Genomic DNA, 19,525 nt, shown 5'->3' on the forward strand with positions numbered 1-19,525 from the left:
GTCCATCAATTTCTCAGAAATGAGACTATTGGGTTGTTTGCTTATATGACAGCTACCCTCCTACCAGTAGTACCCATATTAATTTGCTATATTGATAGGTGCCCTTAGTTGAAGAGAAATCATTAATTTTCATGTCATCATCCATTAATTTTTCACTGTATTATGTGAGCTTTGGGAGTGTTGTTTTAAAAGTTGTTTTTCATCCTTGCGACATGAAAGTTTTCTCCTGTGAATGTTCTTCTTTTTACCTTTATAGTTCACCTTTCATATTTAAGTCTTTAATCCACCTTGAGTCCATCTTTGTGTGTATGATGATAGGGATCCAGCTTTATTTTTCTCCACATACTGAGTCAGTTTTCCCAGTATCATCTACTAAATTTAAACTCCCTTTTTCTCCCATTGCTATGTATATCACCTTTATCATGCATCAAGTTTACATTTATACCCCAGTCTAGTACTGAGTTTTCCTGTTCTTTTTGTCAATATCACATTGTTTTTATACTCTGTCTTTGTGTGATGTCTGGTAGTGCGAGTCCCTGTCTTGTATATTTTTTTCCTTATAATTGCAAATTTTTCTTTGACCCTTATTCTTCCATATAAGATTTTAGAATCAGTTTGAGTTCCTCAAAATCTAGTTGAAATTTTCAGTGGGCTTATATTAAATGTTGTATAGAGTAATTTGGAGAAACTTGACTTTTTCAATATTATTGTTATATCTGTGAGCATGGTATATCTCTTGTTTTAAGACCTTCTTTTCTGAGTTGTAAATTGTCTTCATAATTCCTGTACTCTTTTGTTTAGTTAATTAAGTTATTGTGAAGATTTCCATATTTTCTGATGTATTTTCTTATTAGATATAGAGGAACATTATTGGTTTATCCTCCTATATGTCCTTATGGAAATTTTGAAAACTTACTGCAAAGTTTAAAGATTTTTACAGTGAGCACTCAAATACCCACCTCTACAGTCTATAATTGACATTCTACTATACTTGCTTTATCACTTGTGCTTCCCTCCACCCATCCATCAATTCAGCATATTCTTTCATTCATTCAAAAGTAAGTTGTAAACATGGCAATATTTTGGTAATGAATGGTGGTAATGGTAGTACATTTGAACTTAATTAATGGCACTGAATATATCTGAATGTGGTAAAAAGGAAATTGTTAGGTTGTATATATCATACTAGAATAAAAATTTTACAGTATCTAAATAAAGAGCAAATACTTACATAGTGCTTAGCATATGCTAGATAATAATAAAAATTAAAATAATGAAAAAAAATGTAAGTAAGTTGAAGACATTAATACTCTTCTCCCAAACATTTCAGCATGCATATCATTAACTAGAGTTTCGTTATTTATTTATTTTTCTTTTCAGGTAAAATTTATATACTGTAAAAAATGCACAAATCTTAAATGACCTTTGGGAGAGTTAATGCATATGAACCCTTATCAAGATAGAAAACATTATCATTACTTCAGAATGTTTTCTCATGTAACTTACAAGACCCTACCCTTTTGCACAGGGCAAGGGAGAGAGAGAAGATGAAAATAAAAAAATTAACAAGGGAGAGGGGCAATGACGAGAGACAAAGTAGAAATTTATAAGGAGGGGGAAAGGAATTGTAAACAATGCATTTGAAAATGCTTCAGCTACTCTTTTTTTTTTAAACTTGGGAAATTAATAAAATTATTTTGCCTTCCCTCTTCCTTTGTAGCCTTCTTTAATGGTTCTCAAAAGCCAAAATTATCTTACATTAAACCAGAATGTCCTCTCTAGATCTTTTTCATTGAAAAGTTTAGGACAGGAAGGAAAGAATGAAAGCAGAACTGTGTGTGTTTGGAATAGGCAATATTTTCCGTTATGGATTGTATGACTCATTGCCACTGCTTTACCATAGGATGATTCTAAATATGATGAAACTTAAAGGAATCTTGAATCTTTAAAGACTTTTTTTTTAACTACTCCATATTTAGCTTTTTCCTGAAACCAAGTACCTCTGGTGACAGTTTACAAAGTGGCAGCATTCCACTGGCAACTGAACCCGTGGAGCACAAACCTGTATCCTGTTCAGCAGAACCTGACTTGATCAACTTTATGGATTTCCCAAAACATAACCAGACCATAACTGAAGAAACTATCTCTGCAGTTGAATCAAGGTACAGAGAACTCTTTATATTAAACTAGGTACCCTTGAAAAAAATCCGTCTCTCATACAGGCATGAGTTCTTGCATTTTAAAATTTTAATCTTTATTTTTTTTACTACTACATATAATTTAAATATGTTTTTATTTAATGATAAATAAACTATTTTTGAAGCATAGGTTTTATACTGGTCTTTTATGAAATTAACTTCTCTACAGTAAAAATGTTTTCCCATTTAATGGAGTCATTGCCAGTCTCCAGAGGAAAGTATTCTAGTATTTTCTTTACTCTTTAATATTAAAGTCACACATTTACTGAGTGTCTATCCTATGCTAAGCACTAAAAAGAAAAAGTAACTAAGATGTGGTCTCTGTCATTAGGCCTGGTGAAATTGATTACGTAACAGTAAATGTAAAATTCTTCCTTGCATGCGATATGCTTCCAGGTGATTTTGTAGCATTTTTTTAAAAAAGATTTATTTATTTATTTAGTCCCCTCCCTCCTACCATCGTTTTGCACTCGCTGTCTGCTTTCTGTTTCTGTTCACTTTGTGTTCTTCTGTAGACATCTGCTTGTCTTCTCTTTAGGCAGCACTGGAAACTGATCCTGGGACCTTCTGGACTGGGAGAGAGGCACTCAGTCTCTTGCACCGCTTTAACTCCCTGGTCTGCCACATCTCTTATTGTCTCTCCTCTGTGTCTTTTTTTGTTGCGTCAGTTCTCCATGTAGGCTAGACTCCTGTCCAGGCAAGCACTCCGTGCAGGCCAGCACTCCTGCGTGGGTCAGCACTCCTGTGTGGGTCAGCACTCTGCGTGGGTCAGCATTCCACTTGGGCCAACTTGCCACGCGGGCCAGCTTGCCTTCACCAGGAGGCCCTAGGAATTGAACCCTGGACCTCCTATATGGTAGACAGGAGCCCAATCACTTGAGCCACATCCACTTCCCCATGTTTGAATAAAGCAACTGAATGGACACGTTATCTTTTAAAAATACCTGTCTACCATATGTGCTCTTCCGCTTCTCACCAGTCAGCCTCTCACTCCACTTCTGTCCAGTTTTACAAAAGTACTTGAAGAAAATTTCATTCTTATAAGGCATTACTCTTTTTAGATACATTTGGTAGACCTTAGTTTTATTGTAGAAGATATGTAGCTCTACAGATTTAGGTGGCTTTTTTTTTTTTTAAAGACAAATTACAAGTGTTTCTTCTTGATTTTTTTTTAAGTGATGAACTACAGAAAGCCAGTGGAGATGTCCAAACTATGAAAATTTCATCTGTGCCTAATAGTTTATCAAAACGAAATGTATCTTTGACTCGAAGTCATAGTATTGGAGGCCCCTTGCAAAATGTTGACTTTACCCAGCGACCATTTCATGGCATTTCAACAGTTAGTCTTCCAAACAGTCTGCAGGAAGTCATGGTATGTAACAACATAATTATTTTGACTATTCATGTAAATGTTTATTTGAATAGCATGTAATTCTTCTGAAGTGACTTACTTTAATCATATGAACAGTGTTAAATAAAAATTTTCACAAAGAGACTAAGAACTATTTAAAAGTTTTTATTCTGTAGAATTTCAAATATATACAAAAATAAACATCTGGTTCAGTTGATTTTCAGCTTATAGCCATTCTTCTTTCATATATATCCCCATTTACTTCTTTTTTCCCCCCTGTATTATTTTAAAGCAAATTTCAGATACTATACCTTCCATTTATAAATATTTCAGTATATGTCTCCAAAAGTAAGGACTCTTTAAAAAAAATTATATATATATAATATAGAAAAAATCATAATGCCATTATCATGCCAATAAAACAAAACAAAACAACCAAATAATATCAAGTTATTCAGTCTTTGTTCACATTTTCTAATCTTCTCAAAAATATCAAATGTGCATGTGTTTTATACTTAGCATCCAGATCTTATGGCTCATGTAGTGATATTGGTTGGTATGTTTTTTAAGTCTTTTTAAATCTATAGATTCCCTCTCCCTCTCTTTTTTTTTAATCTGCAAATTATTGTTGCTGAAACTGGGTCATTTGTCTTTTAGAAGCTATATTTCCCATAATCCAAATTTTGCTAGTTGCAGCTCTGTAACTTGGCATTTCTGTTTAGAAGTTTGATCAGATGCAGATTTTTGTTTTGTTTTGTGGTGTTTTTATTTTTGCAAAACAGTATCATTGGTGGTAGTAAGCTCCTCTTTTAGGAGACCAAAAGTATCTGGTTATACACCTTTGTAAAGTTTGTAGTTATTAATGTCTAGGCTAGATAGCTAATTGATTAGGAGCTGTAAAATGGATTGTCTAATTCTATCATTTCTTTTTTATTTTATGAATATTTCTGTAAAGAGAATCTTTTTCATGTCTTCTGTTTAGTTTTCCAAGGATGTAATTTGTATTGGAAAGTAGAATAATATTTGATACTTTCCTTTTATTTATGAATTTTCAAAATATTTTGGGTACCTAGCATTCTCATGATCAATTTTTTTAGAGGGGTATCATTATGAACTCAAAGATTTAAATGTTTATATTCCTATCCACTGCTGTAGTTTTCATTACTGCTGTTTATATTGTCCCATCTTCGGCCAGCTGTAAGCCTCTGCAAGTTTATTCCCTAGTCCTTTTGACAACTCTACTAGTTTTTTTGGTATAGCTTTTTAAAACCTTCCTTGCTTTCTTATAGTACATGATGTTTCATGTCATCATATTTATTTCCTTCTCCAGAGTGTGAATCAACCATTTCTCTTAGAAATCCTGGTTCTTTTAAAGGGAAATGGTAATTTTTTTTTCCTTTTCTCTTCCCTCCCCTTCCCTCCCCTTTTCTTTCCTTTCCTTTTCTTTTTTTTTTCTTCAGGAAATGGTATTTGGAGACAATCCAGGAACATTTTATTGTGGTTATTAAATTTAATATATGCCTAACTTAAGTCTAGGGTTTTTTTTTTTTTAACTTTCATATAAATATAAAAACATGTTCTTTCTTTACTTCAGTATTTGTTGCAATCAAATGTATAAAAGGGTTAGATATTTTTTAAGGAGTCAACAAAGACTATTAACACACAAAAATTAACCTATTTAGAGTTATTGGAGAAAGATAAACTCATAACTTCTCTTTGTACCATCATTATAAAACATCTGAATTGCAAATGTTTCTTATAAAAATTGAAAATGAAAAATGGATTGTATATGGGCTATTGCTCTTTTTAAGATTAAGTAATATTATTTTTCGGTTTTTATTAGGGTGTTCTGCATTTAGCAATGACCTTGAAATAACTGATTTTAAAAGGATAAATAGAAAAGTGTAATCTAATTGAAAAATACTCCTAATCATACAGAATTGAAAAGATTATAGTCACCTCTTTTTATTTTTTTATTTTTTAAGGATCCTTTAGGGAAAAGACTGAATCCTCCCCCTGTTTCTGTGCCCTATTTGAGTCCTCTAGTGCTTCGTAAAGAACTGGAATCTCTGCTAGAAAATGAAGGTGATCAGGTGATTCATACATCCTCTTTCATCAATCAACATCCAATCATTTTCTGGAACCTCATTTGGTATTTCAGACGTTTGGACCTTCCTAGTAACTTGCCAGGACTTATCCTTACATCTGAACATTGTAATGAAGGTGTACAGGTAGGGTACCAATTTCTATAGTACACTATATTTGTGTTCGTTAGCATGAAGCTTAACTTCAAGTAACAGAAACTATGCAACAGCAGTGGTTTGGCAGACATAGATTTATTTTAGGTCTAGAGTTTCAAAATACCTCACCTGTTTTATATCATGTCAAGCTTTGCTAGATCCACAAATAATTATGCTTAGAATATTAATACTTTCTATTAATCTTTTTTAGCTTCCTCTATCATCTCTGTGCCAGGATAGTAAACTTGTATATATTCAGCTGTTATGGGATAATATTAACCTTCATCAGGAACCAGGAGAACCTCTGTATATTTCGTGGAGGAATCTTAGTAAGTAAAATAGAATTAAAACCCCAAACTGGAAATGACCCAAATGTCCATCCACAGGTGAATGGATAAGCAAATTGTGGTATACCCCCTATATAGTAGAATACTATTCAACAATAAAGAAGAATGGACTACTGAAAAAAAAATAGATTTAAAAAGGCAGGAGAAACAAATTGTTTTGCTTTATATTTTAAATTTCCATTGTTTTGCTATCCAAGATTCTTTACATTTTAGTTCAAATTGATTTGCTCTTTTACAGATCCATTTAATGGTGTCAGTCTCAATCAAGTAGTTTTGTGTATGTGTGATTTTTTTTTGGGTCAAATACCTATTAGATTGGGTATTTCGAACATAATTCTATATCCTGGTCAAGTAATTGGATGTATTGGCAGAGGATCATTTCAGTTATATGGATGTGTACTGACTAGTTTTAAAGATTCTGGTGTCATTTTTAGTCTTTATATTTAAAATATATTGTTAAAAGGGGATTATGGTTATCAGCTGTGTATTCAGAAGTGTGTGAGTCAATAAGAAAAATTAAAATAACTCAGTAGATAAGTGAGTAAATGATAATAATAGGCAGTTCATGGAAAAAACATGAAAGGGCCTATAAGTACATGGAAAAATGCCTAATTACAATTCCTAGAAAATAAAAATATATGCTTTTTTTTTTTGCTAAAAAAAATTCTTTTTTATTATTCTTTTTTATTCATTGTCTCTAATAACAGTTATATGTTATTTAATTATACCTGTAAAAGCTACCACTTTAAGCATTCTTTTTTTTTTTTCCCCACCGCCCCCACCCCACCACTCCCCCACAGTAACACTCTCCCCCATCATCATGACACATCCATTGCATCTGGTGAGTACATCTCTGGGCATCGCTGCACCCCATGGCCTGTGGTCCACACCATAGCCCACACTCTCCCACGTTCCATCCAGTGTGCCATGGGAGGACATACAATGTCCGGCAATTGTCCCTGCAGCACCACTCAGGACATCTCCAAGTCCCGAAAATGCCTCCAAATCTCATCTCTTCCTCCCATTCTCCACACCCAGCAGCCACCATGGCCACTTTTTCCACACCAATGCCACATTTTCTTGATTATTAACCACAATATTTAATGAATAGAATATCATTAAGTCCACTCTAATCCTTACTGTATTCCTCCTTCCTGTGGACCTTGGCTTGGTTGTGTCCATTCTACATCTATGTCAAGAGGGGGCTTAGATTCCACATGGATAGTGGCTGCAATCCTTCTGCTTTCAGTTGTAGGCACTCTAGGCTCCATGGTGTGGTGGTTGACATTCTTCAACTCCGTGTTAGCTGAGTGGGGTAAGTCCAATAAATCAGAGTGTAGGAGCTGAAGTCTATTGAGGCTCAGAGCCTGGCTATCATATTATCAGTCCAGAGATTCAAATCCCCTAGATATATCTTAAACTCCAGCACCAACTACAACCAGTAAAGTAGCATGAAAGGCTTGTGAAAAGAGATCCCATCTGAGTCCAGCTCCATCATGCAGAAACACCAGCTTCAAAGAAGGGCCAACTGACATGGCAGTGAACCCCATCTGCCATGACCATTGAACCTGTGGGTCTCTTTAGCCCTCAAAAGAACCAATACCTGGGGTTGTATCTACTTTATCTGTCTCTGAGACTCTGCTCAGGTGTGCATAAGGGCAATTCTTCTGACAACCTCCAGACTCTTTTTTAGAGACTCATAGCCATATAAACTCATTTGTCCTTTCCATTTCCCCCTTACTTTAGGTCAAACAGCATTTTTAACTCCTGTTATTATATGTAGACAGGGATATTCTGCTGGTCCGCGTTGAACCTTTAATTCAAGGTCATTTTCTAGTTACGTCATCAGCTGGTATTTGGTAGTGATCCCTCGGTGCCGGGGAGGCTCATCCCCGGGTGTCATGTCCCATGCTGGGGGGGAGGCATTGCATTTACATGCTGAGTTTGGCTTCAAGACTGGCCACATTTGAGTAACACGGAGGCTGTCAGGAGAGAACTCTTAGGCACAGTGCTGCTCTAGGCCTTGTTCTTATTTCAGGTGTATGGGCTCACAAGCATAGTCATTAGTATCAGGGGGTCACTGTTGGACCCTCATTCCTTCCTGGTCCTTGCCGTTGCACCCGGGGGACTGCCGCTGCTCCCCTAGGGACCACGACAGAGCCCCCCCACCCCCCGGCCAGGAACCCAGTACCCCCCCAGCTGTTGTTTTTAATTGTTTCCACTATGAGTATATCCAAACATTTCCATGCACCCTGGACACATGCCCTTTATAACTCCCTGTCAACCATATGTCCCCTGTCAATAACATCCCATACCAGTATTCCTCCACTGCCATTGTTGAACCACTCTGTGATCCAAAACTTCCTGAAAAGTGAAGCCCAATATAATGCCAGGTTCCCTTAATAGTAAAATGGAATATAGCAATGAGTTTAAAGGTTAGATATAGAATACGTATTGATTTGGAAAAATTTCTACATCCTATCTTTTTCTTTTCTTTTTTCCCTAATTATTGAGCTTCCCTTCACAAGAAGAGCCTTAGATCACAGTAATTCATATATACAATATACAGTACTCCCACATAGCCATTATAAAACCTTTTCCCTTCCACAGTGATAATCTTTTAACTTATTCATATCATATTTACTGAAACTGATGTACAGATATTGAGACAATAGCTTTCATATCTATGCTTTTTGACAGTGTATAAAGATGTAGTTTGTGACAAGAACAACATAAAGGTGAGGAACTGGAAGTGTATAGGAACATATTTTCTGTATCCTATCTAAGTTAAGTTGATATCAAATCAAATAAAATTGTCATAGATTTAGGACTTTAAATTCAAGCCCCATGGTAACCACAAAGAAAATATATGAAAAATATACACAGTAGAATAGGAGAAAGGACCCAAAATGGTTCACTATGCAATACGAAAGAAGGTAGTAATGGAAGAAATAAGGGACAATAAATGATTAAGACTTACAGAAACTAATTAGCAAAATGGCAAAAGAGTGTCTCACATTGTCAATAGTTATTTTTTAATGTAAATGAATTAAACTCTCCAGTCAAGAAGCAGAGATTGGCAGAATGGGTAAAACAGCATGACCCAACTATTGTTTACAGAGTCTCACCTTAAATTCAAAGAAACAGATGGGTGTCAAATGAAATTGTGGGGAAAAATGTTTTATGCAAATAGTAACCAAAAGAGCTGGGTAGCTGTACTAGTATCAGATGAAATACACGTTAAGGCAAAAATTGTTACAAGGGATAAAGAAGGAAACTATATATTTTTAAAAGGATCAACTTATCAAGAAAAGAAGACTATTATAAATATATATGCATCTAACAGCAGAGCCCCAAAATATGTGAAGCAGATATTGACAGATTTGAAATGAGACGTCAGTCATTTTGGATTAATAGTGGGACACTTCAATACTCCACTTTCAATAATGGATTGAACATCTAAACAGAAGATTAATGAGAAATAGAAGATGTGAACAATACTATAAACTAGAATTAACCAATATATACAGAACATTTCCCCCAACGCCAGCACAATATACATTTTTCTCAAGTGCACATGGATCATTCTCTAGGATAGACCATATGTTAGGGCATAAAACAAGTCCCAACAAATTTTTAAAAGATTGAAATCACAATGTTTGTTCTTCAGCAATAGTGAAGTGAAGCTGGAAAATGAATAACAAAGGGAGAACTGGAAAATTCACAAATATGTAAAATTTTAAAAAATAATACTCTTAAGCAAGGGGGCAAAGAAGAAATCACAAGGAAATTAAAAAATATCTAAAGAAGAATGAAAACAAGAACACAACATGCCAAAACTTAATGGGATGCAACACAGGCAGTTCTGAAAGGGAAATTTATACCTCTAAATGCTTACATTAAAAAAGAAGGAAGGCTCTCAAATCAGTAACCTAACCTCATACCCAGAGGAACTAGATAAAGAAGAGTAAACTAAGCTCCAAGAGAGGAGAAGGAAAGGAACAACAAAGATTAAAGTGAGATAAATGAATTAGAGAATAGAAAAACAATAAGGAATTTGATGAAACCAAAAGTTGGTTCTTTGAAAATATTAATAAAATTGACAAACTTTTAGCTAGATTGACAGAAAAAAGAGCAAGCAAATAACTGAAATCCAAAGTGAAAGGGGAGAGATTACCCACCCCACAGAAATAAAAAGGATTATAAGAGGACACTGAGAACAGTTAGTTGCATGCCAACAAATTAGTAACCTAGGTGAAATGGACAAATTTCTAGAAACACATAGATTACCTATACTGAATCAAGAAGAAATAGAAGACCTCAGCAGACGAATAACAAGTAAAGAGATTGAATCAGTAATCAAAAACCTTCCAACAAAAAAAGTCCAGGACCAGATAGCTTCACTGGTGAGTTTTACCAAACACTCCAATAAGAATTTGCACCAGTCCTCCTCAAACTCTTCCAGAAAACTGAAGAGGAGGGAAAACTTCCTAATTCATTCTATGAAGCCAACATCACCCCAACAGAAAGCCAAATAAAGATACCACAAGAAAAGAAAACTACTGGCCATTATCTCCATCAATATAGATATAAAAATCTGCAACAAAATATTAGCAAACCAAATCTACCAGCACATTAAAAAAATCATACATCTTGCCCAAGTGGGTTTTTCTCCCAGGCGAGGGTGGTTCTACATAAAAAAATCAGTTAATGTAATACATCACATTAATAGAAGGAAAGGGGAAAGACACATTGATGTGGAAGAGGCATTTGACAAAATCCAGCCTCCTGCTTTTTGATAAAAAATCATTCAGAAAATTAGGATTAGAAGGAAATTTCCTTAACATGATAAAGGGCATATTTGAAAATCCCACAGAAATCATCATACATCAATGGTGAAAAATGAAAGCTTTCCCACTAAGATCAGGAACAAGACAAGTATGCCCACTATCACCACTGCTATTTGATGTTGTACTGGAAATTCTAACCAGAGTAATTAGTCAAGAAAAATCATTAAAAAGCATCCAATTTGGAAAGAAAGAAATAATACTTGCCTTATTTGCAAATGTCATGATCTTATATGTAGAAGATACCAAAAAATCTACAAGCTGTTAAGAGATAATAAATGAATTCAACAATGTGGCAGGGTTCAAGAGCAATATACAAAAGTCTATAACCAGCAATGAAAATCTAAAAATATTTCCATTTACCAGCTAAAGGAATGAAATACCTAGGAATAAATTTAACCAAGGGTGTTAAGGCCTTATATAGAGAAGATTATAAATCATTACTGAAAGAGATTAAAAAAAGACTTAAATAAATGGAAAGACAGTCTGTGCTCCTTGATTGGAAGACTTGATGTTGTTACAATGTCAAAAATACCCAAAACACTATACAGATTTAAAGCAATACCAGTCGAGATTCCAACAGCCTTCATCACAGAAATGGAAAAGGTAGTCATCAAATTCATATGGAAGGGCCAGGGACTCTGAATAGTCAAAACAAATTAAAAGAACAGAGTTGGAGGTTTCATACTTCCCAGTTTCAAAACCTGTTTATTATAAAGCTAAAGTAGTAAAAACAGTATGGTACTGGCACAAGGACAGACATGCAGCCTGCTCCCATGGAATAGAATTGAGTTCCAAAATAAACCCACACATCTATGGCCACTTAGTTTTTGCAAGAGAGCCACATTCACTCAATGGGGAAAGAATAGTCTCTTCAACAAATGGTGCTGTGAAAACTGTATATCCACATGCAAAAAATGAAAGTATGTTAGCTAACAACATATGCAAAATGTAATTCAAATTGAACAATGACCTAATTTTAAGAATTAAAACTATAAAACTCTTAAATGAAACCAGAAAGAAATATCCTCAGGGCCTTGTATTAGGCAATGGTTTCTTAGAATTTACACTGAAAGCATGAGCCACAAATGATAAGATTCACATACTGGACTTCATCAAAATTAAAAGTTTGTATATCCAAGGATGTTATCCAGAAAGTGTAAAGATTAACACTGAATTATATATTTGAATATGGTTAGAAGGAGAAATTTTAGGTAGTATATATGTTAATATAATAAAAATTTTAAAAACAAACATAGGATAGTACAACACAAATCACAAATAGGGAACCCTAGTGTAAAGTCTGGAATATAGTTAATAGTGCAATTATAATATTCTTTTATCAGTTGTAACAAAGGTACAACATTAACACAAGGCTATAGGGGAAGCAGATGTGGCTTAGGCTGTTGGGCTTCTGCCTAACACACGGGAGGTCCCAGGTTTGGTTCTCAGTGCCTCCTGGAGAAGGTGAGCTGGCTCAGGGGGCAGGTGAAGCAAGCTGATGTAACAAGGTGACACAACAAAAGAGACACAAAGGGGAAAGGCAATGAGAGACACAACAAAGCAGGGAGCTGCGGTGGCTTAGGTGATTGAGCATCTCTCTGCCACATGGGAGGTTCTGGGTTTGGTTTCTGGTGCCCACTAAAGAGAAGATGAGCAGACATTGAGAGCAGACAGCAAGCACAAAACAACAAGGGGAGGGGAATAAATAAATTAATCTTAAAAAAAAAAGGTATATAGGGAAACTGTTCTCTGTATGATTTTTCTCTAAATCTACATTTTTTTAAATAAAAAATAAACCAAAATAAACCCATAGCAGCCAGTAGTTCCTCTTACATTGTAACAGAGGCCTTTGCTATTTCCTTGGTTGAGTACAATTGAAGTACTAATTAAGTTGCCTTTATTTAGGGTCTGTGTTATATGAAAAATAGAACAGCTTGCCTAACGATAGGCACTCAAAAAGAGGCTGACTGAGGACAAGTGGGTACATATTCCTATCTGTTTTTAAATATGGCTCCTGGAATTACCTGCACTGTTTAAAGTTTTCCCTGTTTTCAGGCCAACCCTACATTATTAAATGTGTATGTTTATTAGTATGATTCATCTGTACTATATCACCAGAGCACTTTTGTAATCTGTATAAATATTTGTTAATAGTTCTAGAATTAATCTTTTATCAGTTAGGATTAGACTGCTATATTTAATAGAAAATAAACAGAGGCCTAAGGTAGAGATTATTTTCTCACATGAAGTTATGAAAAAGAGAAAAAAAAACCATAAGTTATGAATTAGTCTAGGATTAGTAAGCAACTCTTCTGTCATCAGACATGCTGGCTTCTTCTATTTTGTCTGTTTCACCATCTGTAAAGGTTGCTTCATGGTCACAAGATAGCTGCTAGAGTATAAGCTGTCACCTCCAAATCTCAGGCAGGAAGCCATAAGTTGGGGAGAAAGGTAAAGGAACAGGTCTCTCCTATCTGTGGGGAACAAAAAAAATAAGTGTGCTTTTTTTTGTTTTTGTTTGTTTTGTTTTTAGCTAGGTACATTGCCTTATAATTTTAGTAGTAAGGGGAAGCAGTATTGAGAAGACAACTAGATGCCACAACCCTGGGGAAGAATAAACTTCTTTAATAATTAGGGGAAACAAAATGTATGCTTAATTGCTGTGTTTTTGTTTCTAGATTCTGAAAAGAAAGTATCTCTCCAGTCAGAGGACAAACAAGCAACAAGCACTTTAGTAGAAACCATCAGGCAAAGTATTCAGCATAATGATGTTGTTAAACCCATCCACCTTCTTTCACAGCAAATGAAGCCAGGTGTGAAAAGACAAAGGTAATAAATAATGCAGCATTTTCTGCTTGATGCCACTTAAAATAATTTCATGGTTCTTTTTTTTTTTCAATTATTTTATTTTTAAAAACCTGTGGTTATAAGAGGAATACCTATTTACTATAACATCTGATTTTTTTTAAAAAATGCTTACCCAAATATATGTATTCATATTTCAGCCATAAGCATAAAAAATGTGTCTGTCTGGGGAAATAAATTAGATCTTAGGAAAGTAATTCATTGATGTCTAAAATGTATTGGGTCTTTGGGAAACATCTCTGCTCTTCACTAGAAACCTATGAATTCATTAACATTGATATTATACTTATGTACTATTTTTCATGCCCCATACATTTTTTTGTTTGTTTGTTTCCTTCTGGGGTGTAAAAGAATATGGGACAAGTCAAACAGTTTAGGAAAGTGACTGAAAGCAGTGAATTACAAAGGATGTGGAGCTATCCTAATCCTATTACTATTGTTTGTAACATGCTTGGATCAGAATTCATCTAAGTATCAGCATAAGTAAATTTTGCCATAGAAGTGTCAGTAAAGAAGACATAAACCCGTGGAATATTAGTAATGTTTCCAGAGCTCCCTTCAAGTTTCTTCAGCCATAGAGTCTTTGAAGATAATCTTCAAAGTGATAGGGCAGTGAAAGGATAGGGTAGAAATTGATAATGAAATTGGTTGGGTTCAGATGTAATCTCAACAGTTCAAACAAAGGTGAGCTCCTTCACAGTCTAGTTTGTTTCAAGCATCTGTAGTTTAAGTAGCAGGGAAATAGTTTGGAAATGTAATTTTGTAGCTCTGAAGCTTCTAAAGAAAACCAAATGAACCATCATCAGCATCACCCTCTAGTGTTTTTTTTTCCTATTTAAATACTCAGAAATCAGCTCATTTTGTCAAATTTTCCCTCATTTCTCATCTTTATATTTACAATTGAGTATCAAATTCATTTTTAGGTTTACATTTGTGACATTTTTATGTTCACAAACCAAAAGTGATTTTCCTTTGCTATTGGAATAATAGAGATCACAGTTTAAGTCCATGGGTTTTAGACCCCTAACTTAGAAATTATAATGTTATTTTGTCAAGTGGCAAAAAAAAAAAAAAAGAGAGAGAAGACAATTTTTGTACGTTTAATTAGATAATAGAGTTAAAATAATTATGTATTATTTGTATTTAAGAATTTTAATAAAATTGAAACAAGCCATTTTTAAAAACAAAAGACGGAAGCAGATTTGGCTCAACGGATAGAGTGTCCGCCTACCACATAGGAGGCCCAGGGTTCAAACTCAGGGCCTCCTGACCCATGTGGTGAGCAGGCCCATGCATAGTGCTGATGCACGCAAGGAGTGCTGTGCCACACAGGGGTGTCCCAAGGAGTGCACCCTGCAAGGAGAGCTGCCCCATGCAATAAAAGTACAGCCTGCCCAGGAGTGGCACCACACATACAGAGAGCTGATGCAGCAAGATGATGCTACAAAAAGACACACAGATTCCCATTGCTGCTGACAAGAATACAAGCAGACACAGAAGAACACACAGCGAATGGACACAGAGAGCAGACAACTGGGGGAAGGGGGGAGGGGGGAGGGGAGCGAGGAGAAGGGGAGAAAAATAAAATCTTTTTTAAAAAGCCATTTTTAATATTAGATTAGGAAAAATAGATTAAAAGGCAAGAATTTTGTTATTGGTAGGAAGCTTTATGCCCATTAGCTTTTTAAAAAAAACTTTTAAACTTGAAATACACACTTAAAGAAGTTGCAAAAATAGTACAAAGAGTTCAGTATTTCCTCACCCAGCTTCCCCCAAAGGTGACATCTCATATCTGTAGTACAGACAATCTCAAAACCAGGATATTGACATGGATACATTACTGTTGCTAGATTATAGAATTTACCCAGTTTTCACCATTTTTTTTAACTGGCATTCATGTGTGTGTGCCTATGTGTGTATAATTGTATGCTGTTTGGCCGTTAACTTTTAAATTATATTTATTTTATAGGAGTTTATACAGAGAAATTCTCTTCTTATCATTAGTGTCTCTTGGAAGAGAGAATATTGATATTGGTAAGTTATTTAATGAGGGATAATTGAATGTGCTTAGTTTTATTTTAAAGTAATTTAAAAATTGTAGCTACCATGTTTAAAGACTCTTCCTGCCTTTTATATGCCTACCTTTAAATATGCAGTTTATATATATGCATATATATGTAGATATAATTTGACTCTACGATTTTTAAATATATGACTTGTTTTCTTTATAAAAGTTTTAACTATTTTTTTAAATGTCTTTCAGAGGCTTTTGACATCGAATATGAATTAGCATACAAAAGTCTATCTTCAGAGATTCTTGAACAGTTGCAGAAAATTGATGTTCCACCAAGTATCAGCATGGGGTGGTGCAGGAAGTGTTTTGGAGCACCTCTTATTTAAATAAGAGATTTATTAGAATTGACATACAGTGTCAGAGGAATAGATACAATCTTGAAACGTACAGTTCAGGAGTTTTTCAAATCCTATTGGTGAAAACTGAAATGAGCTAACTCTTGGGGGCAATATATAATGAATTGTAATTCATACTGAATCATCTCACAGTGTATTATGCCATTAAAATGTTCAAGTTTTATTGGCATTGAAGACTTTCAACTTTTGAACTATTTCTCAGCCTCTGCTGAAAACTATTTTTAGATTTCTCTGTTGTATTTTGATAGACATAGTAAGAAACCATACTCAATGTATTTTGTTAATATATATTTGAAGCTATTGAGTTTGGTAATGGTAAATTAACAAACTTGCCTGGCCTCCAAGCAAATGAACTATCTCAATTATAAAAGCAATTATTTGTGTATCTGTGTATATATGTGTGGCTGTGTAAGTATGTATATATACAGCCATATTATATGTATATTTATTAAAATCCCTAGATTGTGTGTTGCAATGCAATTTTCTGAAAGGGATCTTATTGACTATTAAGTGGCTACTACTAAACTGTTCTGTAGTCATTATCTCAAAGTTACCCGAAAGTCTGATGACAACTGCCTTGCCTCTGATTATAAATTTAATATATATCTTCACCTTTCATACTATGCTTAATAGATATTTGAGTATTGTTACTCTCTTCCATCATTTTCCCAATACTGTGTTAATTTGTAACAGCTTTAAAAATTGGAATGAGCCAATCAGATCATTTAAATTAATTAAATTGGCTTTAGATAATTTACAGAATTAATTGGAACATGTTTAAAATGCTAAGCATATATTATGTGTTGTCTTTGGACCTGAATCTGTGCTCAGGCACGTAAATCCTCATTATTGGCTACTTTTTAAGACCTGTGGGATAAACTTGCACTGTGCACATAAGTTTTATTCTTGTATATTTAGATTTGTATGCTTGTGAGTAAAAATGTGCATTTGTAAATACTATATTTTAGGTTGAATCAAGTCTTAAAATGTCAACATATATTGAGCTTTTAGCCAGTAGGTTTAAGAATATCATGACCTCATTCTCTCTCATATGCATCACTTTGACACTTATCATGCTTTTTTAAAAACATCCCTTAGAAACAGCAAGTTTGCCTTAACTCTCTCCATGATTTAAAAATGCCAGTGTTTGTGTGTGGTGGTGGTGTGGTTCTTATTAGTTAAGGTGAATCTGCTTTTACAGCAATTATGCAAATGACATCAGCTATAGAACAAATTTACTTCCAGGTGGTACAATTTAACAGCAGAAGTCTCCCTCCCACCTGGTATAACGTATTTAAAATTCTTATCAGTCTTTCAGAGTTAATCTGACCTATGCAGAATTCTAGTTTGTCTGTTGTTAAAGTGGCAAATGAAAGAACTTGTCAGAATTTATGTACAATTCTTATTACCTTCAAAATGGACCGTTTGCACTCTCAGCATTTATTTTTGCAATTTAAGACTTGGTACTAAAGTTTTAATACTTAACACTTAGAGATCCAACAGTTTGTCATAAACTTATTAGACTGAAAGCATTAAAAAAATTGAGGTTGAATAAAGTGAAAAATCTTTAAGTTTACTGTGCTTGTCTCGTTATGTATTTAAGGCTTCTGAAATGTACAGGATTATTTCGCAACTGTTTGTCAAAATTCCAGTGTTGCGTGTTCTTTCTTCTTCTGTAGGCTTCATAACTTGAACTGACTTACCAAAGCACCTCTGATTTTAAAAATTCTTTAATGAAGATCTCCTTACACATTTAGCATATGGCCGTACCAGTTTTGGTTTTTTAACTGCCAGTTGTAGGAAATATAGCGAACACCAGTTAACCTCAGTAGTGATACTGATAACAGATATCAAATTACGAATTTCCCTAGTCATCTTTATAACTTTAAATTCAGAACCTTCAAGAATGTCTGTAAACGTTCTAATAAGTAAATCATTTGTTAATCTGTATCTGAAAATTTGCTTTTTATTTTTGAAGGCTTGCTTATTTGAATCCTACTTTTAAGATTTCCCACCACCCACCACAGAAAGGGTCCCAATAAAAATTTACAGCAAGATATGAATTATCTCTGGGGAGGCATTAGTAACAAAAACTTTTCTAAGAAACTTCCGAAATATTCTCATACCTTTTTTGAAAAATCCTAAATTCTAAATCTCAAAACTGCCAGAACTAAGGTAAAATAGTCTTAAGCAAGCTAGATTTGCCAACTTTAATAGTGACTGTACTTCAACAGTCTTGCCTTTTGGCTTCTAAGTTACCCAAAGGCTGTCAGTCCTTTTTGTTTTGGTTAACTTTTTAAGCTTTTGAATTTTAAGTTCTAGTAATTTCAATTTATGTTAATGCCTGTTGCCAATTATGATTTGTGTGTGTGTAGCTGTTACCAACGTAAACACTAAGAATAAAAAGCAATGAGGGTCTTTTATCCAGGAGTAAACTCTCAGCTGAAGTCAGTGCTGCCAGTTCCAGGGTCACACTTTACTGAATCTGGTGCCCCATCTGTGGAATACTGAATCATATCTGCAGTTTAGCCAGATTCATGTGTACCAAAAGTTGTGGAAGTTTCATTCACCTGTGGATAAATACTGAGTTCAACAAATAAGTAGCTGCTTTATTTCAACCTTAAAAGCCTCCTGTGCCTTCAAGACCTGACTAGTCTATAAATGCTGGTGTAGGCTGCAATTACTATAAATCTACATGGTACAAATACTTTTTCTTTGTGCATAACTTGGTTGGTCCAAGAATTTTATTTATGTAGCAGTCAATTCCTTTTCAGAGTGAAATAGAAGGTACAAGTATGACTTAATTCACTAGAGTTGAAAGGCTATTAATGCAATAAATTTGCACTGGTTTTAAAAGCTTTGTTTACTGTTTAAAAATTGTATCCATTAACTATGTTTTAACAAATGACTTTTTCTACATATGACAAATGTCCATCTTCACAAGGGCACTTTCATGTATTATATTTTGTATAGATCTTAAAATCTGTATTCCTCAAAATAAAATGTACAAAAGATTGATAGTCCTAGTCAATTCTTTTCCTTAGGTTTGTTTCATGCCTTGCTGAAAAGGCTATAAACTGACCCCCATACACCATCTGCTACTCATGAATCAAACTTTGGCCTTATCAGCTTTTCTACCCAGCTCTATATTTGAAGTATCTCAAGTGCAGGCCACTGTAGGCTTACTATGTATTACCTTTTCTACCCATATAGGATTCCGAGGACTGTTTCATTTATTCAGTTT

General features: G+C 34.5%; 1 protein-coding gene across 8 annotated transcripts in view; it reads left to right on the forward strand.

Moving 5' to 3' along the window:
- Nucleotides 1–19,293, forward strand: part of DENND4C (DENN domain containing 4C) — a 165,237-nt gene extending 145,944 nt beyond the window's left edge. For all 8 annotated transcript variants that reach the window (XM_004465470.5, XM_004465471.5, XM_012527880.4 and 5 more), the window contains 7 exons: nucleotides 1,980–2,162; nucleotides 3,375–3,570; nucleotides 5,535–5,780; nucleotides 6,001–6,118; nucleotides 13,665–13,815; nucleotides 15,821–15,885; nucleotides 16,115–19,293. In XM_004465470.5, the coding sequence (XP_004465527.2) occupies nucleotides 1,980–2,162; nucleotides 3,375–3,570; nucleotides 5,535–5,780; nucleotides 6,001–6,118; nucleotides 13,665–13,815; nucleotides 15,821–15,885; nucleotides 16,115–16,251 (1,096 nt within the window). In that variant the 3' untranslated portion in view covers nucleotides 16,252–19,293. The remainder of the gene's footprint in view (nucleotides 1–1,979; nucleotides 2,163–3,374; nucleotides 3,571–5,534; nucleotides 5,781–6,000; nucleotides 6,119–13,664; nucleotides 13,816–15,820; nucleotides 15,886–16,114) is intronic.
- The last annotated feature ends 232 nt before the right edge of the window (nucleotides 19,294–19,525 follow it).

The sequence above is a fragment of the Dasypus novemcinctus genome, chromosome 8 (genome assembly GCF_030445035.2).
Source record: "Dasypus novemcinctus isolate mDasNov1 chromosome 8, mDasNov1.1.hap2, whole genome shotgun sequence".
Lineage (NCBI taxonomy): Eukaryota > Metazoa > Chordata > Mammalia > Cingulata > Dasypodidae > Dasypus > Dasypus novemcinctus.